A 26,851-nucleotide genomic window follows, 5' to 3' on the forward strand; every position below is an offset into this window, starting at 1 on the left:
AGGGCGAGGGTGCTGGGTTGCCAGCCGGGAGAGCGGCCTGAGGTCAGGGCCCTGTCCTGCCTGCAGCCTGTGGTGTATCCTTGTCCTCCTCAGAGACAACCCAGCATCTTCAGCGCCCATTTTTATTACTTTCCAGCATTTGAGGGCTCACCTGTGTATCGTAGAAATACTATTTGAAGCTAAAACAATGATCTGTTTACAGACATCTGATAGAACTCCAAGTCAATTGTGTCACTTCAGGAAGTACATTTTCAGGCTCCTCTCAAACCGCACACTGAAGAAGAAACCCAAACCGCCAAGCCGAAGACGCGTTCTTGTCTGTTCTTGTTGTTGACGGAGCGGACAGGAGAACAGCGCTTCCTGGCGTCTCCTGACTGTGCACAGATTAGCAGGATGGTAAACGATGGAGCCTTACGAGATGTTGATTCAGAGCGTTAAGAAGCGGAAGGACGGTGTCTAGCTCATGAGGAGGGAGAGAAACGTGAGTGGCAGGAAGAAAGTCTGGTCCTTAATGCCCTTTGGCCTAGTTAAAATATGTGCCTTTTTGGTGTGTTTCGTTCATCACTACAAGGTAAAAAGGAAACGCTTCAATTCAGGTCTTTAAAAAAGTTCATTTATTGAAATTCACATGTGTAACAGGATACAAATGAGCAGATTTATCAGAACACAGTTAACTTCAAGCCATTTCTGCAAACATAACTGCAGGAGGTCTCCTGGTCCGGCGCGGGGCCTGGCCACACGGGCACCGCTGGGCAGTAGACGCGGCTGACCTGGCCGCCTGCTGCCGTCCGGGGCGCCGGCCACCGGGAAGGTCGTGGTGCTCTGTGGCATCTCACGAACAAATCAGATGAATGTAAATATCTCTTTGTAAACCATTTATTTCACTCTGTTTCATCCAGGTCAGCAATCAGATTGTGGCATGCTGGGTAACTGGAAAAAAAATGATAATAAAAAGTAAGTTTAAATAGATCACGTTCTTCACTGTGATTTGTCTTCTCGCTGGTGCAGGTGCCTCTTCTAAGGAGGAAGACATTCTTTTGCTAAAAATAGAGAAATTGTACATGACCAACTGCACGAAAATCTTGTTACTCCCCCTGACCTTGGATCACAGCCCCTGTCAGACAGGAACTGAAGGGAACCCATTTTGTTTTACGGCCTTAAATCTGAACACATCTGTACTGCAGGCATCTGTCTTGGGAGTAAGGCAGTCTGATGACGGGACGTGGCTGGAGGGCCACCACTTCTCTGCCCAGGAAAGGAGACCCTGATTCATGCCAGAATCTGTTTACTGAGAACTGCTCAGACATTACAGCTGGTAAAGCAGAACAAAAAACAGGATGTAGGCCGAGTGTCCCTAAGAAATTCCTAGTGAAATCAAAACGAGCTAAAACCTCCAAATTTCCAGCTGCAGACAATTTATTATCACACACACACCCACTTTTTCCCCCGTGGAAACCACCTCCCACGCACTGGAAGAGGGAATTCGGTGTATCTGGCCTTAGTTTTGAGCAGGAATAAATGTTTCAAAGCTAGCTCCTGAAAATCGGGTTGAGGGAGGCACAGGTTAGGGATGTGGAGAAGCCTCTCGTCTGCCCTGGCCGGCAACGGGGCCGCTCAGGTTAGCTTAAACCATGTCCGGAAGTGGTGCCAGAAACCACTGCAGATGGTCCTGCTCCACAGAACAGGGCACACCCACCCTGCACCACGTGGGAAGATGAGTAAGGCAGTCCTTGACCTCGAGGAGTGAGGTCCCTAGGAGGGCAGGCAGTCTGGTCTGTGTGGCTGGAAACCACCTTCCAGAAAGACAGACCCGTGGGCCTCGGGCTCTGCACGCCCTCTGCACTCTCAGATTTCCTGAGCTAGAATCAGGGTGGGGGGCTCCTGGGAACCCAGTTTCGGTCACAATTACTCGAGGGTTTCCGAGACAGGACAGTGAGTGAAAGACCAGAATTCACGCATGAGAACTAGGAAAATCCGCCTGTCGTCTCTTTCAAAAAACGCAAAAAGGTAACGTGTACGTGTCAGGTAGGTTTCTCAGCGTGTGTGACGCTGATGATGCCTTTCCAGGGAGCAAGTCTGTGAGGAGACGGGGAATTAGGATGTCACATGTGCGGCCCACCGGGCTCGGTACACAGGGCGGGGGCCGCGGCATGGTGAGGAAGCACTCAGTGTGTGTGTGCAGCCCTGGGTGGGGGGCTGGGGCTCAGGGGCCCTCTTCCTTAGGGCCCCGGGGGGCTTCTGGGCTCTCCAGAGCAGGCCAGCAGGAGTCCACTGCCCCAGAGCCCTTGCAGAAAGGGCTCCTTTCCACCCCCAGCGACACACTCAGCCCGGGGGCTGCCACCCACTCAGTGGACCATCACGTGGGGTCTCCATCCAGACCTGATGCTGTCCAGTCTGGACGGAGCTGACCTGGTGTGGCACCACCCAGGGACTGCAGGCTGCGGGCCGGGCGCTTCCTAACTTCAGAGACTCCAGGAACGTCTCAGTGCAAGGATAAGCAGAAACCACGACAGGCATATCGCAAATGGAGCGGAACTTGGGGTAGAAGACACACGCCCGCGACTCGCACGGTAGAGTAGTGGTTAAGACCTGAAGTAGAAAGGAAAGGTGTCGCGGGAATTTTTTTAAACCAAGCTCCAGGAAACTGGCACCTCTCGTTATGAGTCTTCCTAGTGCCTGTGCCCCAGGCCCATCTAGTAACTTCCTGCCCGACTCGTCCCCTCTTGGCACTCGGGCCTCTGCCTGGGAACCGGCCACCATGGCCCCGTGGGGCCCTGTCGGAGCAGATGTGAGGTCCCCGACGTGAACGGTCTCTCTCCCTGGAGCAAATCGCCTGTCACTATTTCTTCGCTGGTTTGGTATTTTATTTGGTCCTGATGCAAAGCCTGTCCTGACTTTCCCATTATGGTGCTTGCCTTTCACTCTCCATCCCCAGTGCCCACGGCTGCCCTGCCCATGGCAAGCATTCAGTAAATATCAGAATGACTAATTCAGCCGATGACATCACCACTCGGTCTCTAATTCCCCACTCAAGTGTCACCCTCAGTTTGCTGGATCTTCAGTAAAGAACAGTTCTCGGTACCTCCCCCATCCCGCAGCATGTCCAGAGACCGAGAAGCATTAGTTACTGCCCAAATCCTGCTCGTCTGCCATCACCTCTTAGGGAGATTAGCCTTGCTGACTTCCAGAAAGCTGGGTCCGTGGTCCTTACCACCACGATGCGGGCCTGGCTGTAAGGGACAATGAGGATGCACATGCCCGTGGGACATTAGCTGGCTCCAACTGTGGCTTGAGCCCTCGGCCACCTTCTCCCAGACCTCTGCCTCTCAACTTGTCACCAAGGCCCCTTGCCGTGGCATGCCTGGGCAGTGTGGCCACATCGGCCGTGTCCATGGCTGCCCTCCAAGACAGAGGAAGGCCCACAGGGTACCCTGGCACCTGCTCTTCTAGAACACTGTCCACAGATGACATAAACGCTCCCCCCTCCCCCATCTACATGCCTGCTACTGCTAGCCCATTTCCTTTGTTCTCATTTTAAATCCTACGAGAGCCTTCTCTCCATAAACCCTGACCTTTGTGTTTATTTCTGAAGTTTTGACTTTAAAAAATGAGTCTCTCTCTGGGTGACTTGAATTGTTCCCCAGGCAACCATGCCGTGGGGTTGAGCAGAGCCTTTTCTGCCGCCTTGTTCCCAAGCCTGTGACCCGGAAGCACACAGCCCACCTCATCCCGGCTCACAGAACGTGCCTGCTCAGCCTCAGCCCGACCCAAGTTTCCCTCTGCATCCCTTCTCTGTGGACTCCACCTCTCACTAGTGCCCCCCCACCAGCCTCACTCATTTTCACATTCTCTGTGTCAGTGTGGCCAAGTCAAAAAACGGTCCTGTTTGGGGAGCCTGGGTGGCTCAGTCGGGGAAGTGTCCGACTTGGGTTCAGGTCGTGATCTGACGGTTTGTGAGTTTGAGCCCCGCATCTGACTGCAAAGCCAACTTCAGACCCTCTGTCCCTCTTTCTTTGCCCGCCCCTGCTCTCTCTCAAAAATAAACACTAAAAAAAAAAAAAAAAAAAAAAGTCCTGTTCCTTGTGCCTCTGGCAAGAAAGCATCTATTTTTAGCCAGAGAGAGGAGAGTCCCTTCCCCACCTCTAGCTGGGGGCATTTTAGAGCCTTGTCCTGAGGTCCAGAGAAGCCACCAGTACCTACTGCTGGAGAGCCAGGGCCTCACTGCAGGCTCTGCCCCGGGAGAGTCGGATGGACACCCACCCCTCCATGCAGCCTGCGGCCCAGGGCCTGAATACCACTTTCTCGAGAAGTTTTTTCCCTGCCGTTCACTTCCCAGTTCCGTGCACTTCATCTCCCTGGGCCTGATTTTTCTGTCTGGACAGAAAGGATGCCGAACGATTGATCCAGTGGCCCTGTCTTGCCAACCGTGATCTCCGCCAACCCGGCCGGCTTCATGGTCACCTGTGTGGGAGCCGGGTGATGCGGGGGCTGCCTCTTCAAGGGAAGCTGGTTCTGTTATTAAGGTTTTCTGTTTGTTTTTTGGTTTTGGTTTTGCTTTTGAGCAGGACCCGAGTGATATGAAAGCTAAACATTTTACCCCAAGTGGTACAGAGCTGAGATTTGAACCTCGGCAGCTGGACCTCGAAGTCCAGGCCTGTTAATGCTCTTGTGACCTGCCCAGCGAAGCAGCACAGAAGCCACCAGGTGTGCTGTCTGTGGGATCAAGTAGAAGTCAGATCTGGGAGGCCAGCTGGCACTCCCAAGCCACTCGAGCTGCGGGAGGCCACCGATTTGCTCAGGAGGAGGGTGCCCTCACCAGTCCTCCGCAGAACGTCGTGGAACGTGGCCAGGAGGGCCACAGAGGTGAGCCTTCCCCCAACCCACGGGGCCCTCGATGGACTGCCTCCAGGTCAGCAGAGTCCAGCAAAGTGACCCCAACCCTGCCTCGTCCCCCGGCTCCGGCACCCCAGAACCCGGTGGTCGGCAGCTGCAAAGCCGGGTCGCCCGCACACCGGGCAGTCCGCCGAGCCCCTGACAATGACAGGCCTGTGCAGGCAGAGGTCAGAGTCCCGGCTTCCCTAGACCATCGGCCTGGCTCTCTGCCTCTGGGCCCCACAGAGGGAAGGGGCTGTAGAAGCCAGAGAAAGGAAAAGGTAGAGGCAGGAAGAGCTTCCTTGCAGAATGGAGGTGGGCCGAGGAGGAATCCTTGGCTTTCCGGAAAACAGCATCTCAAGCCGGGCCTGGGACGCGTGGCATGGCGGGGTGGGGAACCGGGGAGCCCGGTGCGTTGGCCGCAGGGGTCAGACTGCCAGGACGCCCCTCCCCTCTCCAGAGCTCCGACGACGCAGGAGTCCCATGCCTCATGCCGTCCGACTTTGTCATCTTCCAGCTTCCTGGAATCCCGCAAGTCATGAGAACTTTCTTTGCACATGGGCAGGTGTCTGTGTTTTATAGGAACCATGTTTCCATGGTAAATAGACTTTACGAATTCCCAAAGGACAGACAGTGTCACCAACAGCAGAGAGTGGAGCCTCTGGCTGCCTCGTGTTTGAAAGCGTTAGAAATAAAGACAACACTGACATTTGGGGTTGTAATGTGACGGGATTGCAGTCTTTTAAAGGCAAGAACCACTTCTCTCTGCTCCATGTAATATTCAGTGTTTTGTTCACTTGTCTGATTGGATTAAAATATTTAGCTCCCTTTAAAATCTTGATTGTGAATTTCTATTGCAAAATGTACTGACTCAGGAAGCAATAAGTGGAGCAAGTGTGTCTGCAGCAGCAGAAAATTCGATTTATTTTTCTTCCATGCGTCCTACTCCGACATTCAGTCACGGACAAAGTGAGCTGTTAACGGAATAGCAGGTCTGTCTTCAGTGAAGCCTTATGTGCTTTTCAACATTAATCACACGTGGGCCTTCAGTGAAAAAAAAAATAAAAAACAAAAACACAAAACGGAAGTTAAACTCGGTGATTTGAGTTGCTTGGGGAAGTTTCCCTGAGGGTCGCAAGACCCGTATGTCAGAAACAGACACCGGGGTCTCGTGTCACTCTTGAAAAACACTCAGGCAGCAGGGAGTTAATGACATTTTAGCTGCATATGTTCAAGTGTATTTAAAAAAATATGCAAGTCACTTTGGTTGACAGTGTCTTGTACACAGTTTTGAAAGAATCAGGGCAAACTTTAACAGAGTCAGTTTTTATTTGAAAAATATTTTCTGGGAATGTATCAGTGTTTATTTTTGAGACTGACAATTCGGGTGAAAATCAGGATAAAAACAAAAAAACAACAATTTGGTTGAAATCAAATTGTTTGTTTTCATCTATTTAGAATTCTTTCCAAAAAAATCTTGGTTCAGGAGGAGGCTTTTTTAATTTATTTTATTCAGTGTATTTGCTGTTCTATCCAGGCACCATCTGTCCTGCAGGTAGCCAACTCCAGGAAGACACCCACGTGAGCCGGGCGAAGCCCCCAGGACTGGGGAAGGACCCCTGCCATCCCACACACACCTCCGGGTCCCATCCTGGGCAAGCCGCGGGCACCCCCTCCTCAGCTGGACCCCAGCCTGGCAGCCCTGGGCCATGCTGACATTTCTGAGGCCATCCTGCCCTTGCATCAGGTCAACAAAGGGGCCTCACCCTGCCCCTCATCTGGGTTCAGCCCTCTTGCTTGGGTCCTTTGGTGGAACGAGATAATGTCCATGATTCTGAATATAACCACATATGGCTGCTAGATCCGTGCACAAGTTCGAATCAGGGTAGAAAGTCAATTCACTGCCAAGAATACTCCAAAGTCACAGGGCCAACTGATTAATCACCGATAAGTCAGTCTCAGGATGCGTCCTGCGCACAAGCGCCTCAACTGCAGGGACGAAAGGGTGCCCCCTGAGCACTGAGGATGGAGCCCTACAGGTCGTGCGTGGCAAAGGTGGCGGGGACCAGAAAACACAAATCTGCTGAACCCCAAGTTGTTGCCCAATGAGTATATAAACAAACTCCTGGCGTATAAAACCATCCTCTGAATGGACAATCCTCCCCAAGAAAAGACTCTGATTTTCTCACTAGCTGGCATCTCCCTCCCTGGCCAGATGTTAGAACCCCGGGCACTGGGTCACAGACCACCGACCCTGGTCCCAGCTGCCCACCCCTGGGGCCCAGCTTCCTCATCTGGACATCACCCCCATGCTACCCCTACCACGGTCTCTCTCCCCAAAGAAGAGGCCGGAGGGCATATGCCCAGCCTCGCCTGTAATGAAGCCACTTGCTGTGCCTGGGGAGATGGTATGGGGCCCTGTTTGCAGTCAGGCTGGGTGACCGTCTTCAGGCTCTGTTTCTCCACACTGACCAGCACAGCCATTTCAAGACATTTTAACAAAAGCCCTTTGCTAGGGGTGCCTGAGCGGCTCAGTCGGTTAAACATCCGGACCTCGGCTCAGGTCATCATCTCGAGGTTCATGAGTTCGAGCCTGATTTCGCGGTTCGTGAGTTCAAGCCCCGCATCGGGCTCTGTGCTGACAGCTCGGAGCCTGGAGCCTGCTTCAGATTCTGTGTCTCCCTCTCTCTCTCTCTCTCTCTCTGCCCCTCCCCCACTTATAATCTCTCTCTCTCCCTCTCTTGTTCAAAATAAACATTAAAACAAATTTTTAAGCCATTTTCTAGAAGTCCCCCACCTGCAGAGTGAGGCAGGAGAGTAATCAAGCCAACGTTTTTAGTCACACTAAGATCAAGGCAGATTAGTGGTCAGCACCCTGTGCCCCGTGCCCCGCACTCCGCACTAGACTGGCTCCCTGCACCATAGCAGCGTTTGAGGGGAAGATGGGAATCCTCATGGGTAGAAATGTCACTGCAGCCTGGTTACGACTGTGACCAGCTCCCTATGCAGACACTGCCCATGTTCCAGAACTTAAGCAGAAGTGATTTAGGATACTGGAGCCTTTTAAACAGGCTTAGCTGTTTCCTGTCAGAGGCCACAGGCCAACCCGAGCCCTGTCACCTGCTCCAGGGCCCAGGACTCAGTACATGGGAGCAGATCAGAGGGAGGGGACTCAGCTTCGGGGTGGCCAGGAAATCTCCATTCTCTTTGGGGTTCTGAGTGGACAGAGATTTTTAGAGTGTGACATACAAAATTAAGTCATTATGCTTAAGTTATCCAGGCTGAGAAAATGGAAGCCTTTAGCAAAGCCATCTCCAACCCAGAGATGAACCAGTCTCTCCAGGAAGACAGGAACTGTGGCCGAACCCTCCAGAACCGTCAGCAGGCAGTGTCCTCTGATGTCCCTGCTGGGGGCACACAGCGGCCTTGTTCATGTCAAGACTTGGAGGCTAACCTCACAATTCCAGCTTACTCCATGGCTCAAGTGGGTCTAATGCCACACTTGGGTAGAAAGAGTAAGCCTTCAGCTTAGATATTCAGCAGAGAGCTTGCAAAACTGGACCCCTGCCTCTTCTTTGAACACTAGTGTTTGCTACCGAAAGCCAGGACTCCCTCTATGAAATTCCTTTTGTCATGTTCATATTAAAATAACTCCAAATGCACTCTGTGAATCTGAAAGACCCCTTTAGAGATGAGCCAGATGGCTGGTATCAGATAACTCAGGACGGTCAAAGCATCTCTGTTGCTTCAGCCAAAAGAAGAAAGACCAGCTCGGTTTTCTGAGAATTTTTTGAGGTTTGGGTTGTTCGTTTTTTTTTTTGTTTTTTTTTTTTAAATGCATTTTATGAAAATTTTGCAATCCATTTGGTAATTAGGTTTTTGAAGCCCTGGAAGAGGTTTCAAGCATTGATGGTCCATGTTAAGATCTGAGTGGTTGTAAGGTAGGCAGATGGGGAGTTAAAAGGGAAACCCTACCCGGTAACGATCTGGTCCAGAAGCTGCCATGTGCTCGGAGCTTGTACAGAACACTCCCCACAATGTGCGTCCTGAAGTGGCTCTTGGCTTCTAGAGCCAAAGGATTCACTCCTGCTAGGAGTCCCTGTTCCTCTACCGCGTGTGGCGGGAGCCCCATCACCTGCCTGACAGCCAGTGGCCTCAACCCTTGGCTGGTGCCACACAGGGCCTCCTGTGGGACGCACCCAGACAGTTAGGTTGGGCCCAGCTCAGCGTGTGTGTGTGTGGGGCGGGGGGCAGCAGGAAGGGCCTGAGCACGTCTGAGAAGCGCGGGGCGCAGTGGGCACAGCGCTGCCAGCCCCCTCCCTGGCTTTCCCTGGGCTTCTTCTGGGCCTTCTCCAGTCTTGCGAAGGGAGGGGAAGGGGAAAGCCTTGACGTTTCTTGGACCTACTATGTGCAAGAGGTTCTGCCGTGCACCTCAGGGCTGCACTCACTGAACACTTCTGACATCCCTTTTGAGTCAGGCTGATGTGACACACCCCACCCCCCCCACCCCATCCCCGGCACATGTGGAAACTGAGACTCAGAAGAGACTCCAGTGACTTGTTCTGAGCCTCACGACACTGGCACAGTCTGGAATCCTGCTCTGTTCTTTCTGCCTCCAATCACTTGAGAGGTTCTCAAACCTCCGTGTCCCTCAGAATCACCCAACCAGCTGCTTAAAATGCAGATTCCTAGGCCCTGCTCCCAGAGATCCTGCCTTGGCCTGTGTGAACCAGGCCCCAGGACCCATGCTCCTCACACTTTTCTGTTTGCAAACCTCCTGGACTGTGGCATGAGGTGTGGCAGAGTCAGCGGCACGGGGAGCAGAGTGGCCGGGCGGGTCCCCAGCCCCAGGCCTTGGAGGTGTTCACCTGCTACCTTGGAGAAATGAGTCCTTAGAGAGGGACTGCCTGTGCTGAGTGGGAAAATTCACTCAGAGGAGAGCGGCTCCCCGCTACCCACCGGGCACATGGTTATTCTGAAGGAATTATGAGAGACAGTTTCCCAGCCTTTTCATCTCCAGATACATTCTTCCCGTTAATCATCCATCCAAGCACTCACTGTGTGGCGTCCCTGGGCCCTCACAGAGCACCTGGCTGCAATCCTAATTCAAGGCTAAGGCCAGGGCCAGCCCACAGGCCACCGCCATCATCCTAACAAATTGCTCGGTGGGGCAAAAAGTGCAGCTTGTCTGACAGGAAGAGAACCAATTTAGGAGAGAAAGGTCTCATACCACACTCCAAGTTCACCTGGCTGTTCCCTTTCCCCACCATCCCTTCTGGTGGCCCCAGAGCTAACCTCAACAGGGAGGTCCTGGGCTGTGGAGTCAACCTCTGATAGGACACTGGTAGTGTCCTACTTGCTAGTTGGGCAGGCTTGCTGGAGCCTCAGTTTCCCTATCTACGAAATGGAGGCACGATCAATCTCGCAGGCTCGTTCAAGGGCACGTTCTGTATTGCAGCGCAGCCAGGGCGCCCGCAAACACTCAGAATCTTCGCTCGGTCACCAGGCACCTGACCTGGGACAGGACTCCTGCATTCTGCTCACAGAGGCCCCCTAGCCAGCGGCCTCTCTTTCCTCACCTGATTCAAAGCAAACGCATCCTCCCTCCGGGGGCAGCCCAAAGCCGCCACCTCCAGAATGCTCACCACCCTCCCCACCCTTCCACCGCCAGCACCCCTGGGCAGTGGTGTCTGTGGCCTGCCGGGTCTGTTCTCCCACACAGACTGCAGCTCACCGAAGGGGGCAGGCCCATGACCCACACGTCTCTGTCCCCCCCTCCCCTCACCCCCCCCCCCCGCCCCGTGCCCATCACAGTCTTCAGGAACTACCTCCCCCCCACCCCCACCCCGCCCCGGGTTACTAATGGACCAATGTGATCGCTGGGCATTTCACCTGTAAAGACGCAACACTGAAGAAAGGAAGGAGAAAAAGCCCTGCCTGCGGATTCTGCTGTGTTCTCTGGCCGGTGAGCCAGCCCTGAGGACTCCCGCCCCCGTGCTGGGTTTGCACAGTACCTGGGATCTCAGACGCCCCACCTCTTCCTGCAGACTCTGTCTCTCCAGCAGAAGCTGATTCTGCTTGTTGAGAAGCTGCACCAGCTGAAGGGCCGTGGCCTGGCCGTGCTTGTCCAGCTGCTTCAGCCTGCAGAGAAATCCACCGCAGAGTTAGGGCCCGGGGGGCAATAGGTGTCAGAGAGCAAGGGGGACCATGCCCAACTTCAGCCCTCCGGCGTGTTCCATGGCTGCCTGTGTCTGCGGTAAGCTCCAGACGGTGAACCGGGAGCTGTGAGTCTAGGGCGACCCTGAGGTGTGAGGCCGTGGCTGGCTAGCAGTGGGCTAAGTGGAACGGAATCGTATCAAATGTGAACCGGCATTAAGAGCCTTTGCAACGGAGTTGTCAATTAGGAAACACACAGACAAGTTGGATAAGTAGAAGAAAAACTGAAAGCGTAAACTCACCAGGGTCAAAGATGAGGGGCCTAAATGCCTCCATTGTTCAGCTGGAGACGTTGCTGGCAGGCTGGAGCAGACAGCCCGCCCTGGCTGGGCAAGTGGGCGAGGGACAGCAGAAACACTGAACTAAGGGTTTTCCATTATTAATCACTCAGTCAATCACGAGCTCCGGCATCGCTGACCAGATGTCTTTAAAGATCCTAAATTTGTCATTCTGCTGATGGGCCCTCCTCTCCAGACTTGCTAATTCACTCAAACTATTATCCTCATTTGTCCACAGACGGCTTCCTACAGCCAGTAGCACGCTCGCCCCTGGGAATGTAGGCTTTGGATTAAATTTAGAGTTGCATAACTACCCACAACTGTTCTGGAAAGAAGCTGGATGTGTCATGCGCCCTTCCTCACAGACTTCACCCACTAAAGCACCAACGGTGAAATTAACTTGTATTTTCACAAGAAAGGGATTTTCAAAGCTCAAGATGCATTTCAAACTCCAAGCTACATGTCCAACACTGAGTCAGTGACCTCTCCGAATCTGCAGACACCGGAGTCGGGGCGCCCCCTTAACCTTCCTGCGAGTCTAGGGAGCTCTGAGCACAACCAAGGGGTGGGAGGGCGCCCTCACCAGCAGCGAGGCAGCAACCTCAGAGGTGGTACAACTACACTCCAGGAAACCTAACGACTTTCTAGTATTACTGGCACTCTCCCGGATGCCTGTGCCACGTGCAACCCTGTCCGTTTCCGTTTCCGAGACGGCACCTACGTACCGCCCGCCCTTCTCAACCTCGGATGGATTTGGGGGCACCTTCGTTCAAGCTGCCCCTGACAGCACACTTGCTGCCCCAGTCCCCACCCCGGTTCCCTCCTCTTCACACACCGCGGGCTACTTCCCACACCGGCAAGTGCGACGGGGAGCGAGCGGGAAACCGAGAAACACCGGTGGGCGCCCAGGCAGCAGGGCGCGCATGCTCACAAAGCCGGCCCCGCCCCCCTGAGCTGGAGACCGCTGTCTGGCCCCGCCCACAGGCCCATGCCCCGCCCACTGGCCTCCAGCCTTCTGCGGGTTCTGGAGAAAGAGCATGAAGAGCCAAGGGCAGAGCTTAGTTCTTTCCTCCTGAGCCTGTAGCTGTTCCGGGCCAGGGTCAGCTGCTCCAGCCCAGATCGGCCTCCCAGGTCCCTGGAACCGAACACAAGGATCTTCCATCCAAGTGTGAGTGCTTTCCTGCTCCTGTTCTGTATACACAGTAATGCCCCCGGCCCCTGTTACCCTTCCTCCGATCGTGGTGAGGCCAGGGCACCTGGGGCTTTGGGAAGCCCGCTCTGTCCCCACCGCCACTGTCACACAGAGACAGTTTCTCCTGAGAGCAGCCTCAAAACCACCCCACTGGCGTCAGACCAAACAGGAGTTTCCCTGCGTTGCGTCCTGGACCGGGCGCAGCTGGGGGAGGCAAGGGCATCCCAGGGCGGCCTAGAAGCCGGGCCAGTGGGCTGGGGGCGGGGGTGGGGGTGAGCGCCAGGCAGGGGCATTCTGCCGGGACTGAGCCGACAGATGCAGGCAGCCACCACTCATTTGAGCAGCTACTCTGCTGTCCAGCACCGGAGTGGGTCCCGGAGATGATGCAGAGAGGAGAGCAGCCTTTTTCCTTGAGAAGCACACAATCTAACACTTGGATGTTTGAATCAGGCGAAAAGCATCATTGTTAGCAGCTGAGCTGTCTAAACCCTTGGGTGGCTCTCCCCCTCCAATCAAGTCCTGGGTGTGGAGACAGCCACAGGCCAAGAGTTAGCGAGGTAGTAACCCACTGGCTTTATGCTCGCTGGAAACAAATGTAACAGAAACATGTGATAAATAGATGACACCATTAAGGCTTAAAGGCAACAAGGCGCCAAGAATGGCCTTTCTCCATGTGGTCCCTTGCCCTGTGCTTTGATCAAATGGGAAAACAGTCCTATGGACTGATGGCTTCAGTATGTGTTTTTGGGCTCCTGGAAAGAGGTGGCTGCCTGATCCAGAGCTCCGGGCTGAGCCAAACCCTGCTCTCATCGCACAAAATACCGGCCATGGGCTGGCCACACTGGCTTACAGCCAGAATCAGGGCCAGTTCCTGCCTAGACTCTCCCCCTTTGGAGCCCCCCGGAACCTAAATCAGGCTCTGTTGGCAGCCTTTTGCAAACTGTAGGCTTCGGATCCCTGCGGCAATTACCTGAGAGCGCCCAGGCCCCACCCAGCCTGGATGAATCCAGTCCCTGGGTGTGAACTGGGCATCAGAGCAGGAAACTGCTGCCTGGGTTGTGCAGCAGAAGGACCACCGATCTGGGGAATAAGGGCCTCAGGAGGGCCCAGCCCTCCCTCAACGAGGCTGAAGCCCCCACTAGCTTTGTGGCTGGAACCGACTTGAACACTCCACGCAGTCAACCTTGGGGTGCTTTTCTCCCTTTAAAAGACATGTTGTTCGGGTCAGCCTCTATTATGGCACTCCATGTGCAGCAACAAAGGCAATCACAAGCTCAGAAAAGGTAAAAACCACAATAACAACAAACCCAAACCCACATTTGTTAAAAGGGTGACAGAAAGAAAGAAAGAAAGAAAGAAACCTACCTAGATTTTAGATAAAAGGGATTTTGTTACTGAAATATATTTCAGTAGCAGCTCTCTCAAGGCCTATTAGGAATATTGGGAAGACATTGTTTTTACAATAAAAAGTTATTTTGGGGACAGCCTTCCCCAAACACCACACAACCCTGCCTATACTCTGTTCATGGATGTTCCATTACTCAGAAGAGATACCTTGGGGTGTCCTAGGACACAAAAGTTGTCTTGTATTTTCCACACTGGTTGTTGCTCTCATTTTTGTCCTTCTAAGTGCACGTGTTCAGCTGCCACCACCGACAACAGCTAATGTTAACTGAGCCCTGTGCTTATTCCTCCATGGTGATTATCTCATTAAAAGGTAGGTGCTAGCTTCCCATTTTACAGATGAGAAACTGAAGCTAAGAGGTTCGATTAATTTGCACAAAGCCATACAAAAGTGGTCAAGCTTGGAGGCACGTTTAGGCAGTGCCTGAGTGTTTTTGTTTTTGTTTTTAGCGTATTTATTTATTTTGAGAGAGAGAGTGAGACAGAATAATCACAAGCAGGCTCCAAGCTGTCAGCGCAGAGCCCAATGTGGGGCTCAATCCCACGGACCGTGAGATCATGACCTGAACTAAAATCAAGAGTCGGGCACTTAACCGATGGAGCCGCCCAGGTGGCCCAGTGCCCTGGTGTCCTTAAGTATTGTTAATGGATGGTTGATTCATGGAGTTAATTCAGGAAACCAGCCAACCCTTGGCAAGCATCTAAGTGTGGAGTACTAAGGTAGATACTGGGAATACATCAACAATCACAATGGGTCCCTGCCTTCAGGGGGCCTCCCGGCCAATTCCGGAGAGACCAGCTGGAAAATGAAAAGGTGCTGTCCTGAAAGCGGGGCCGGTGAAAGCAGGAAAGCGAGTGGTCACCGGGCAAGTGAGGGGTAGAGGAGGCTTGTGCCCATCAAGGAAAACAGACCAGCATCTTTGGAGCACCAACTACGTGCCAGGCGCTGCACTAAGTGCTTACAACAATCCCGCGGGCAGAAACTCATTATCCCCACTTTAAGAATGAGGAAACCCAGGCACAGAAAGATACACGGCTGGTTCGAGCCACTCCGCCAGTATGTCAGGACGTGAAAAGAATGGGGGTGTCTGGGAGGGGCAGGGAGCCCCCCATGAGAAGAGAGGCTGCAAAGGCCATGCTGTCTGGAACTGTGAGCTGGGCAGTGTGGCTGGCCCACAGTCTGCAGGCTGCTCACAGGGGTAAGGCTGGTCCCAGCCAGCTCTGCAGCCAAACTAACAGATACGGACCTGGTCGTCCACATAATGGTGGTGTCCTTCACGGGGAAAGAGAGGATGGGAGGAAGGGCAGGCCTGGAGTGGGAGTTCTGGGGCCAGGGTGAGGCACCTGTGAGACACCCACCCACCCAGCAGTTGGGGCCCGGCACCTGGGACAGCTCTGGCTGGATCTCTGGTTGTGCTGGCCAAACCTGCTGAGAGGCGAGGCCATGAACTTGGGGCAAGATTCACCCAGGGAAGCCTGGCAGAGACTTTCACGCTTGTTAAAAATACAGGTATTGGGTGGCTCAGTCGGTTAAGCGTCTGACTCTTGATTTTGGCTCAGGTCATGAGCTCATGGTTTGTGGGTTCCAGCCCCACGTGGGGCTCCGCACTGACAGCACACTGCCTGCTTGGGATTCTCTCTCCCTCCCCCTCTCTCAAAATAAATAAGCCCCCTATGAGCTTCCTGGCTAAGCACACGTACAGCAGTGAGGGAGCAGGGCCAGGGCAGGGCCTTGGGGATCAGCCACATTTTACAGGCTAGCAGAGGACAGGGAGCCAGCAAGCCATAGCAAGCCATGGGGACAGAAGACGGGGACAGAAGGAGGGGAGCCAGGAGAGGAGACCTGGAGCTTAGGGGAAAAGGGGCTTTCTGGGAGGAAGTGGGGGGGTCTTTGTGTGAGATGCCACTTGGCTGTGGAACACGCTGTGGACGTGCCCGGCCACGGCTGCCTGCCCTATCAGTAGGGAGGCGTGGTGGAAGCCTGATTATAAGGATGGAAGAGGGGAGACTATTCTGAAGAGGGGCTTCTCTGAGGACAAGGGAGCAAGAGGGACGCAGAGGATGGAAGGGGCTCGAGGCAGTGGCCGGAGGACCGCAGGAGAGGAGGGAATTCCCAAGGCCAAGAGAACCAGGCTTCCCAAGGCGGAAAGGCACCCTCGGCAGAGACTGGGACCCTCCTCCCCGAGGCAAGAGGGCAGAGAGATGAGCAGGGGAAGCCCCTGCCCAGCAGCCTTCACACTCTGCCTCAGTTAGAGGGCACACATGTTTGTTGAGAAAAGAAGCCAGGCGACAGCATGGTTGTGGGGGAGCCGGCACCCAAGGGCCGGGCACAGGGCGCACCTTCTCACGGAGACCTGGACGCCCTGACTTCCTTCCCCTTTGGATGATCTCGCCCTTCCTGGCCCTGTGGGACTCGTGCACTCCAGCCACCCACATACCCTGCTGCTTTTCCTCTCATGTTCTTGGCCCTGGAGGTCCCCTGGGCCTGGAACGGGACCCTCCCTCCCCCCGGATCTTCACAGGGCTGAGCATTCTCAACGCTCACGTCTCAGCTTCACGGCCTGAGAGGCTGCAGTTTCTCGTTCTGTCTGGGTCCCCTGTTTTGGGTTGCTTCCTGCACAAGGCACGACGTAACTGGAGGAGGGAGTGGAGCGGCCCTCACCAGGCCTGCTCTGGAGTCTGCCTCGGCAGCAGCCCCTCCGGTGAGAAGGGGCCCCCGACAGCCTGCAAGCCACACGCGGGCTCCCCACGCGGGCACAGATTTCGGAGCCCGGTTCCTAACTTGTACGTCCATACCCAGTGCCTGCCTCTCATCTCTGGACCGGGCACCCATTCCGCTCCTGCCAGGTGCCCCCGGGACACACTTGGCATCTGCACTGTGCTGTCATGGCACCCAGCGGAGCCACGGCCAGGCCGGGCCTCCCCGTGAGGCAGCTGGTGCCCCCTGCCCTTGAGGGCAGCGAGGAAGGGCCCCTCCGGGCCACTCTGCGCCCCAGGCTGGGCTCTCCATCCTGACGGCCGGGGCCAGGCCCGTTTCCTTACGGACCTGCCGGTGCCCAGCCACCGCCACTGGGCAGAAGCGGGCCTGTCGAGGGAGAAGAGCCGTCAACAGGGGCACGGGCTCGAGGTGCAAAGGCTCCGGGGAGGTACAGGCGGGTGGGGCCACAGCTGCCATCGGAACAAGCGGGCCTGGGTTTCTGAAGCCCAGGATGCAGATCGGATATGGGTGGCTTGTACCCACGCTGGGCCTGGACGATCCCCTGCGCCACACCCGCAGCCATGATCAGAAGCGGCATTTTTTTTTTTTTTTTAAATATGCAAGACTTCAGGATAAGATGGAGCAAGTGATAAAATACAAAACAACTTTATAGGAGCTGAGTGGGCTGGGTACAATCTTATGCAAAACAGAAGCGGTGCAAGCTGCCAGCTCTGGTCCTGTGCTTCAGACACTCGTTTGCCATGAATACTGTGAAAGCGAGTGAATACATATATTTAAATTTTTTTATGTTGTATGTGATACATACAAAATATATGCAGTGTATAAATACGCTATGAGGTATAATAACCAAATGAACACTTGTGAACCTGGTACCAACACCATGGGCTGCTTTCCCATGTGGTTTTCTCCAGGCCGGCCCCCTTCTTCCTCCAGAGGGGGCCGATGTCCCCATAAATGTATGTGTTCTTGATTAGAGGTTTGAGTTTCGCTCAATAGTTTCACCCAGGAGCTTCCTACTGACTACTGTGGGGTGTTTTTTTTTGTTTGGGTTTATTTTTTTTTTCCTTTCTCTTTTTGTGTTGTTTTGCCTTTGGTTTGGGAAGGAGGGCAAATGTCTTTTAACCTAAAATGTTTTCAGACCAGAACCCCTTCCTTTGATCACTCTGGCTACGGTAAAGATGTGCCTCCCCTTCTTAGAGAAGTATTCTCAAATGCTCAGACCCACAATTTCACAGGGACAGGGGCCTCGTCATGGAAATGAACATTTTTCAACCAACATATGGATGTAAAAAGTGCAAATGCTTGACTGTAAAATATGCAATCACGTCTCTACTGTTCCCAGGGAGTGGTCCCCCTAACAAGAGCAAGCGGTAGGTATTACTCTCGTCCGCATCGTCGGGGGCAGGAGAAAAGGGAGGCACAGAAGTCGGTCGCCTGCCCTCCTAACTCAGGCCACCAGCAGGGTAAGAGCCAGGATGACTGGGTCACAGTGGCCTGCTCCTCGCTGTGCGTGTCTCTCTTGTGGGCGGGCCCACCTCTGGTCGCCTGGCTCTGAGGCCGCCTTGCCACCTCCTCCCTTGCCCTTTCCGTCCACAGGGCTCAGACGCCCGGCTCTGGAGACTGGTTCCTAAACTATCCCCTCTTTCCGCAGCCAGCTGCCCTGGTTACCCCGCTACGGTCCTGTTCTCAGTCGTGGCTTGTCTGCCACTGTCACTGAACTCGGGTTCCCAGAAGACAGGAATGGGGTCTTGTTCATCTCTCCATCTCCAGCACTCAGCAAGGTGCCTGCCATATAGACTGTGCTGGGTAAATACATCAGAATGAACAAACTACTTTCCAATGGACACTATTTACACCAAAGAGACCTGTAATTTCTTGTCTATAGTATAAGCATGCCTTCAGATGTAATAACTTTGAAAGGGCATAAAATATACATTAAATAATTTGAAGTATGCTATCGAAATTCGCCACTAACTTAAAAGATCCCAGAACAGATGCATGAGTGCCAGCTGTACTTGGATGTTCAGACATGGCTTCAAAATCCTACCACGAACTACCTATTCTGCTGGGGCGAGAGGCTTGGTCTCAGTCAACCTCGGGTTCTCCATTTCTAAAACTGAGAAAACAATAACTCCAGACCTCCTGAATCAGCAACTCCGGGGACGGTGGGGCCCAGCGGTGTATGTTTTCCTAAGCCCTCTGGGTGATTCTGGTACATTCTCAAGGGTAAGAACCACTGGCATGAGATAATTCACAATACCAGTCACACATACAACATGAGTTCTGCTGGAGAAAAATTTCTCCCCCTGGCTCCAACTCTGATCCTCAAAACAGCCAACTGTCCAAACGAAAACTATCATGGTCTACCCCCAGGCTTGGACGTCAGTCATAAGTTAAGCAAAGCAACGTGGTCACATCGAGTGTCAGTTTCCTCACATGTGAAATGAGACAATAAGCTAGAAGCAGGGGTCAGCACACTTCACACCCCCAGGCCACACCCCACCCTGGGCCACTGCCTGTTTTTGCACAATCTGCAAGCTAAGGATGCTTTTTCTATTTTCGAATGACAAATGTAAAAACAAAAAAGAAAAAGAATACTTTGATGTGAACGCTCCATGACGTTCAGTTTCAGCCCTGAAATACACTGACTGAAACACAGCTACGCTCCTCCTTCCCATATTGTCTATGACTGCTTTGCCCTGTAACAGCCCAGTTGAGGAGCTGCAACTGAGCCTAAAATGTGGACAGCCTGACCCTTTGGAAAGAAAGTTTGCTGGCCCCGGGGCTGCAGGATGATAGCCTTCTCTTCCAGCTCCACGCGTCCATGGCGCTGTGACCATACAATCTGTGTTCCCATCCTCAAACCCTGCGGTCCACTCTAGTCCTAATAACACGGGTTGCCCAAGTTGAAGTTCCAAAGCCCAATTACCCTGAAAACTTGCTCTAGGGAGTTAATTTCAGCGAATAAGCCATATTAACTTAAAGTTGTACGCTTTTCTCCAATACCTGAACATCACTCGCCACAGTTTACGTAATCCCATCTCATTAACGTCATACAGTGTCAGCGAGAATAAGCCACGTGCTTAGGCATCTGGAACACATTCCGGCCGGTTATCCTCACATAGAACATGAAGGCAGTTTCAATGGCTGCTCTGCCTTTTAATTTCCTTTGCCCAAATCCAGCCTGTTCGACAGTGATCGTAATTGAGTCGTTCATTCTAAAGATTGTGCCATTCTGGGGAGAGTTGACCTTTCCAGCAAAGGAGATGTATGTTCCTGCACCCTTTAATTTTTCACTCTCTTAAATTTCCAATCAGCATAGGCGGGGGGCAGGCACTGCTTAGGGGCAGCGATTGAGGGAGAGACCCCTGCTCTTCTCTGCAAAAGGAGCACCTGATGAAGTCATGTGAGAGCTGAGGGGCACCTCAGAGGTCATCCAGTCCAGCCCATTATGGTGAACCGGTGGCCGGTGGTCACACAGCTTGTGGGTAGTAAATCTAAGAATGAAACCCATGTTTCTTGACTCCAAATCCAGTGTTCTTGGAAGCATCTCAGAATCCTTTTGAAAAAGGCCTTCTATTTCATACTTAAAAAAGAAAAAAAAAAAAGGATTTTAGGCAAGGATCTTGAGAAAGGTGACCCACTGGGGGACCTAGTGGGGGCTGGAGGCACAGTCATTCTCTGAGGCCGGGGTGGGGGAGCCCCTGGGCCAGTACTCCTCCACCCGGCTCAGGGGGATCGCCAGTTCTGGCTTTGCTTTTGTTCCTTTTTAACTGCACTCCGCTGCGGACTGATAGTTCTGCGAAAGACAATAAAAACACTCCTGCACCGATTGCCCTAAAAGTTTAGAAGCCCCGTTTCTGTTATCTCGTCCCCGACCGGTTTGCAGACTCCTCAGTCTGGATGCCAACCTAGTCCGGACTGGTGCTGGCACGAAGGACGCAGATGCGGGAGGCCCAGGGCTCCAGAGACTCATTTGGGGAGCTTGCTGGGGGCCAGCTCCCCAGGCCGCCGCACCCCCGAGGCCTCGGGTGGTGTCACCTGGCGCTCTCACAGACCAGCTGCTTAAGACAGGCTGGAAATGAGCCTCAGCTTCGGCACAGAACACTGAGAACATCTGCTGCATCACTGCCTTGTCATCCGAGAGAGAAAGTGCCATGTGACACGGGCTGAGCTCCTGATCCCCTCGGAGGGCCTGGCAGGGAGAAAGGATCCTGCAACCAGGAACAGGAGGGGCAGGAGCCGACCGTCAGGAACCTTAAACTCTAAAGAACCTAGGAGACGGTTTGCCTCCAGCCACGGTCACCTGTAGCCCGCTCTCGTTAAGGCAAAAGCAGTCATGGGGAGCACAGCCCCACTGTGCAACAGGGAACGGGACGGAGGGATGAAGACGGTCGGGTCTCACGATTGCTGCAGAGGAGAGTCCAGGCCACATGCGGCTCGAGGCCATTTAGCAGCACCAGCAGAGCACCCCAGATGCCTCTCCTACCACCCTCTACCTAAACCTCAGTGGAAGCATCCCCTTGTTAAAAAGCATTTATTTGGGGGGCGCCTGGTGGCTCAGTCGGGTAAGAGTCCGACTCTTGATTTCGGCTCAGGTCATGATCTCGCAGTCGGTGAGTTCGAGCCCCGCGTCAGGCTCTGTGCTGACAGCTCGGAGCCCGGAGCCTGCTTCGGATTCTGTGTCTCCAGCTCTCTCTGCCCCTCCCCCGCTCAGGCTCTGTCTCTCTCTCTCTCTCTCCTTCAAAAATAAATAAACATTAAAAAAATGTTTTCAATAAAAAATAAAAAATAAACATTAAAAATTTTCCTAAAAATAAAAAATAAAACAAAACTTTATTTGAAAATACTATCAAAAAAAGAAAATAATATCATACTTACAAAAAGTTGTAAGAATAGTACAAAGAATACCCGCATACCCTTTATCCAAATTTACCTGTTATCACTTAACCCATTTATTATTCTCCTCTCTCCACACACACACACACACACACACACACACAATGGATATGTATATTTTTTATTTATTTATTTTTAATTTTTTTTAAATTTTTAACGTTTATATTTTCTTGAGACAGAGAGAGAGAGAGAGAGAGAGAGAGAGACAGAGAGAGCATGAACAGGGGAGGCTCAGAGAAAGAGGGAGACACAGAATCTGAAACAGGCTCCAGGCTCTGAGCTGTCAGCACAGAGCCTGACGCGGGGCTTGAACTCACGGACCGCAAGATCATGACCTGAGCCGAAGTCGGACGCTTAACCGACGGAGCCACCCAGGCGCCCCTGTATATTTTTTATTGTTTTCAGAGCCATCTGACAGTAATTTGCGGGCACCCAGACCTCAGTGTGTAAATCCTAATGATAAAGACACTCCCATGTACCATAGTATATTATCAACTACATTGACTTGGAACAGTGACAAAATACCTTTATCTAACCTACTGATTTCTAATTTTGTCAACTGACCGGAAAATGTCCCTTTCCTCCCTACAGAAAAGATCCTTTGTGCTTAGACAGCATGTCTATCTAGTACCCTGTATCTGGAACAACTAAGAGATCAGTTTTATTTTGACGAATACTATTTGCAACTAAAGCAAGTATAGTCTTAAAAGCAGATGTGGCACTATGAGAACGCACGAGGGGCCTGTTCAGATGCCCTCCGGAGTGACTGCAGCAGTGTGGTGTTAGCACAAAGATTCGGGGCCAGTGAGGTCCCCCAGGCGCTCCCAGAGGGTCTGAGTGTCCTGGAGTGTAGCAGATCCACACTGGAGTGAGCTTGCCCTCTGTCTTCTTCGTGTTCAACCATCCTCGAGGTCGGCAAATTGGTCACAGAGGTGTGATCGAGTCAGAGTGGGCCCACGGCAGCTCAGTAACCAGGTCCAATCACTACGGCACCCTTACTGGCACACATCTTAATTAGGTTTTAATGCAAGTAATTTGATAAGTACTCCTGGCCATCCGCTACAGAACTGTCAGTGCCGAAAGCTTTTTATTTAGCTCCTCTTCCCTCTATAGTCTATACTGAGGCAGCCTCCCTGCTGACCCTTGTCAAAGAACCCCATCTGCTGGTTGCCACGGTAACTGAAGGCGACCAATTGAGCTGAACAGAGTGACTCAGAAATAAAATCTGCAGCCAAAGGAATTCTGCTAAGAGTAATAAATCATTTAGTAAAAGGGGGTCCTCCACACAGTGATGGGCGTTGGGATAATACGGTGGCAGAGCTCTTCCAGCTAGAAGGTCCGGCAGAGGCCTGCCCACTTCCTTTCCGGGGAACTCGGGCAGCACAAGAGTCCTAACCTCGCCCAGTTCCACGCCGTCGTGGGGGGCAGAAGGAACCAATTATCAACACTTTAACGTTTGGGTTGTGAAATTCTGAATTTTAAAAGTGGCAAGAGAACCAGACTAGGCTTCCAATACTCCTTCCTCTATTTTGTAAAAGGAGCACAAGTAAACAAAGTGCCCCACGCAGCTCAGGAAACCACGGTGGCCTTGAGGTGGGCGGCAGGGAGAGAAGACGTATTAAGACTGCTCTGGATTAAGGAAGGCCACCACTGCCTCCGGTCATCAATCAACCTTGGGGTGCTCCAAGCAGAAGCCATCTCTGTGTCCAAGGTGTGCAGTCTTTGAGAGAGCAGGGGAAACAGGATTGGGTTCAGAGAGCAGGGAGGTGTCACTACAGGATGGCGGAGAGGGTCAGGGGCTCTGTCTCTACAGCACTTGGTCAGTGTTCCAAACAGAGCAAAGGAGACATCCTTCCTCAATTAAGAGTTCCTGAATGAGAGGAACAGAAAAGAGAGGGAAGGACAGGCTTCCTGAAGGCTGCTCCCACGGGCCAAGTGAGGGCCCCAGCAGTGGGCTCAGTGTTGATGCCGAGGCCTTCCCAGCACTGCCACCACGGTTCCGGTCATGGCCCCCACGCCCGGGGAGCTTCTGCTGTGTAGACTAGGAATCCCCTGTGGGCAGCAGTGCCCAGATTTTAAGAAGAACCCCCAGGCATGCTAAATCATCCATCCAGTATTTACTCTCTAGGCCAGGTCCTGGTGGTTGTGATGCAGTGGCAGTAACACCCTCCCAGGCGATGACAATAGGCGGTGAGGGGCTACAGGACCAACAGCCAGGCCTGGGGCGGCGCTGGGCGGTGACGGGAGGCTGGGGACCCTGCTAGTGTCTCTCCCCACAGGCCGCAGAGCAGCATTTTGAGAGGTGTGGGCGCACAATACTGACGTCCTCCCAAGCCCTGACCTGAGCTCACGGCCACGGGAGGACCTGCCCTAAACCATCCCCGGAGACAGTGTCCTGCTTTAGAGACGAGCAGCTGCCAAACAGAAGGTAGTGGTCGTCTCCCCCCCGCCTCGCCTCCCCCCCCCCCCCCACCTTTTCCTAGATGCCGCCAATGAAAGGCTCCATCTCAGACTTGCAGTGAAAATCCCGTCGACGGGAGCGGGGAGCGGTGGTGCTCGCTCAGGACGAGCCCCGGGGATGCAGCCCGCCTCCCGCCGCGCGCTGGCCACTTGCGAGCGCGCCCGCCGCGCCCCTGCACCTGCTCTCAGGCCGCCTCCGAGCGCGCCCGGGGCTGCGGGCGGCCCCTCCCGCGGCGGGCGGGGAGGCGCCCGGCTCCGGCCCCCCACCGCGCCCGCCGACGCCCCCCCCCCCCCCCCCCGCCCCAACCCCCGGGCCGCGCGGCCGCTCGCCCCGACCTCTGGGCTGCGCCGCGGCTGCCCGCGGGAGGGGGGTCCCGGGAAGGCGCCTGCACCTGCCGGGCGGCCGGGGCGGCTCCGCGGGGCCCGCGGGGCTCCGGGCTGTGGCGGACGGCGAGGATTAAGCCGACGTGGCAGTCGAAGGAGATGGGCGAAAGGCTCATTAACTCCAAGCTCCCGTCCCCGTCTCCTTCTCCCTGGGGAGCAGTGCGGGAAAAGTTTCCTTGTGATGGGAAAGGTGCCGCGTGATTGTTACTGGCTTTTCTTACCTTTTAATTCCTTACGTGTAAACCAAACGTTCACCGTTTGTGGATCATCCTGGACACCAGGAAAAAAATATTGGCTGACAGGCCGAAGCACCATTACGGCCCGCTTCGGTTTCTGGGTTAGTGATTAAGCTTCTCCTGTGACCCAATTGAAAGGGCCCAACACCTGAAGACCTCAAAGAAATGCGAGTTAAAAGGTGCTGGGTGTGACAGCGCTTTATCCGCGCCCCCATTGTCCTCCAATAACCCAACTGGTTTTCATGACCTATCCTAAAATGCGCCATGAGAATCAGGGCTTTCTGATTCCGCACAAATGTTCTAAGCCTGAGGACCCTTTACTGCACAGTTGTTCATACTTACATTCCCTCTGCCTGCTTACAAAGTTACCATTAATTTCACTTTCCAGCAACACTTCCCATCTCTTTGTGTGCGCTCACTCTCTCAAATTCTCCTCCATATTTCCACTCCCAGATACTCTTGAACTTTTGCACACATTGCCAGTTTGAGCCTGCACGGAACAATCAGTATATTAATTCCACTCGGAGAGAGTGAGGTTTTTCTAACACAATCTGCGCAACCTGAACTCTTTCCTTCAGAAACACTTTGCCTTTAAAAAGAAACTCCCAGCATGAACCTCATAAGAAGCGACATGTAACAGACAGTGCATGTGGCGTTGGGCATGCAGCTCAGAATTAAAAGAGAATTTTTTACTTTGTTTCTTCGGTGCCATGTGCATAATGTACATGTGGACGAAACTGACATCAGACATTTAAAGCAAAAAAAAAAAAAAAAAAAAAAGGAAAAGAAAAAGGGATGGGGGAGGGGGATGTGATGGTGGCGGGAAAGAAAGAAAATGTGTTGATAAAAACAGTAACTTCTGTTAATCTACATTTTTCAGTTACTGTCTTAATTAAGAATGTTAGGAAATATGTTGCAGTTTAATTGCATTGTTTCAAGAAATTCTAATGCTGACAAATTTGGGACCATGTACACTTGGATGGTATAAAGGATTAAAGTGGTAATTTCTTCCAATTGGGAGATAACAATCAAAATTATACTTCCCCCACTGCCCCCCACCTCCGCCCCATGTTCAGCATGAAATGAGCCCTGGGGGTGGGGGTCAAAGTAATGTGTTTTAAACCTGTGTCTATGAGATACAAATAATTTTTCTGAAATGTTTTAATGTGTATTTTTGAGAGAGACAAAGAGAGAGCGAGCAGGGGAGGGACAGAGAGAGGGACACAGAATCCAAAGCAGGCTCCAGACTCCCAGCTGTCATGTCAGCACAGAGCCCGATGCGGGGCTTGAACTCACGAACCGTGAGATCATGACCTGAGAGGGAGTCGGATGCTCAACTGACTGAGCTACTCAGGCGCCCCACGAATAATTTTTTAATACAAAGAATTCACAAAAATGAAATAGCACCTCATCTGAAATAACTGGGTGACATTGGTATCCTTGCAGAAAGGAGTTATTTATGAAAGAAATTGGTAATGATCTCCAAGTGATTCTCAGATGACCTTGTGTCAGACAGTGAAAATCATCTGCCTCAGCCACAAGTACATAAAAACAATGACAGTTTGAAGACATATTCAGATTTTGGGACGCTGTTTTCTTCCTTCCCACTGCCAGCCCAGTCCTGCACACGCTCTACGTTTCATTTCTTGAGGTGGGGGGGAGGTCATTCACTTTTAACCTGGGCTCTCACTTCTTATTTGCTCCCATTCTCTGGGGCAGTTGGGCTCACTGCCTGTGATGGGGCGGGGTGGGGGGGTGGGGGGGGAGCGAGCTCAAACCCTAAAGGAGATGCTGCTGTTCAGTGCTCTCTGCTCCCATGGCACGCAGCACAAACCAGGCACCCACAAGAGACTCCCACTGACCCGACTGGCTGCTGCTTTGATAACGTGGTCAGATAAATCAGCCAGTTCTTTCACTGCCTCAGCTACTCATCGTGCCTCCCGTGGACCACAATGCATGATACATCAGGGCATCTGATACATCATGGCGCCTGGGGGTGGGTCACCCATTCCCTTGAGGAGGCCGACCCAACTTGCTAGCAGCAAAAGGCATTGCATCGTCACAAAGAAAGATCTGTTTGCCCCAGAACGCAGCTGAAGTGTCCAAAGAGCTTGGCCAAGAGAACAGCTCCAAAGATTTGCTCTGGCTGGAAGGTGTCCCTTCTGCCTCAGTTTCTCAAAACAAGAACGGA

General features: G+C 53.0%; 1 protein-coding gene across 5 annotated transcripts in view; it reads right to left on the reverse strand.

Annotated features, from left to right (window-relative positions):
• Positions 1-597: 597 nt before the first annotated feature.
• SDCCAG8 (SHH signaling and ciliogenesis regulator SDCCAG8) overlaps positions 598-26,851 on the reverse strand; it is a 258,511-nt gene continuing 232,257 nt past the window's right edge. For 2 of the 5 annotated variants that reach the window (XM_042926493.1, XM_042926492.1), the window contains 3 exons: positions 10,887-11,013; positions 2,380-2,589; positions 598-930 (listed from right to left, as the gene is read on the reverse strand). In XM_042926493.1, coding sequence (XP_042782427.1) covers positions 901-930; positions 2,380-2,589; positions 10,887-11,013 — 367 coding nt within the window. In that variant the 3' untranslated portion in view covers positions 598-900. Of the gene's footprint in view, positions 931-2,379; positions 2,590-5,823; positions 5,917-10,886; positions 11,014-26,851 lie in introns of those variants that run through there. The other 3 variants (XM_042926498.1, XM_042926494.1, XM_042926496.1) reach the window with 3 other exon arrangements.

Source organism: Panthera leo, chromosome F3 (genome assembly GCF_018350215.1).
Source record: "Panthera leo isolate Ple1 chromosome F3, P.leo_Ple1_pat1.1, whole genome shotgun sequence".
Classification (NCBI taxonomy): domain Eukaryota; kingdom Metazoa; phylum Chordata; class Mammalia; order Carnivora; family Felidae; genus Panthera; species Panthera leo.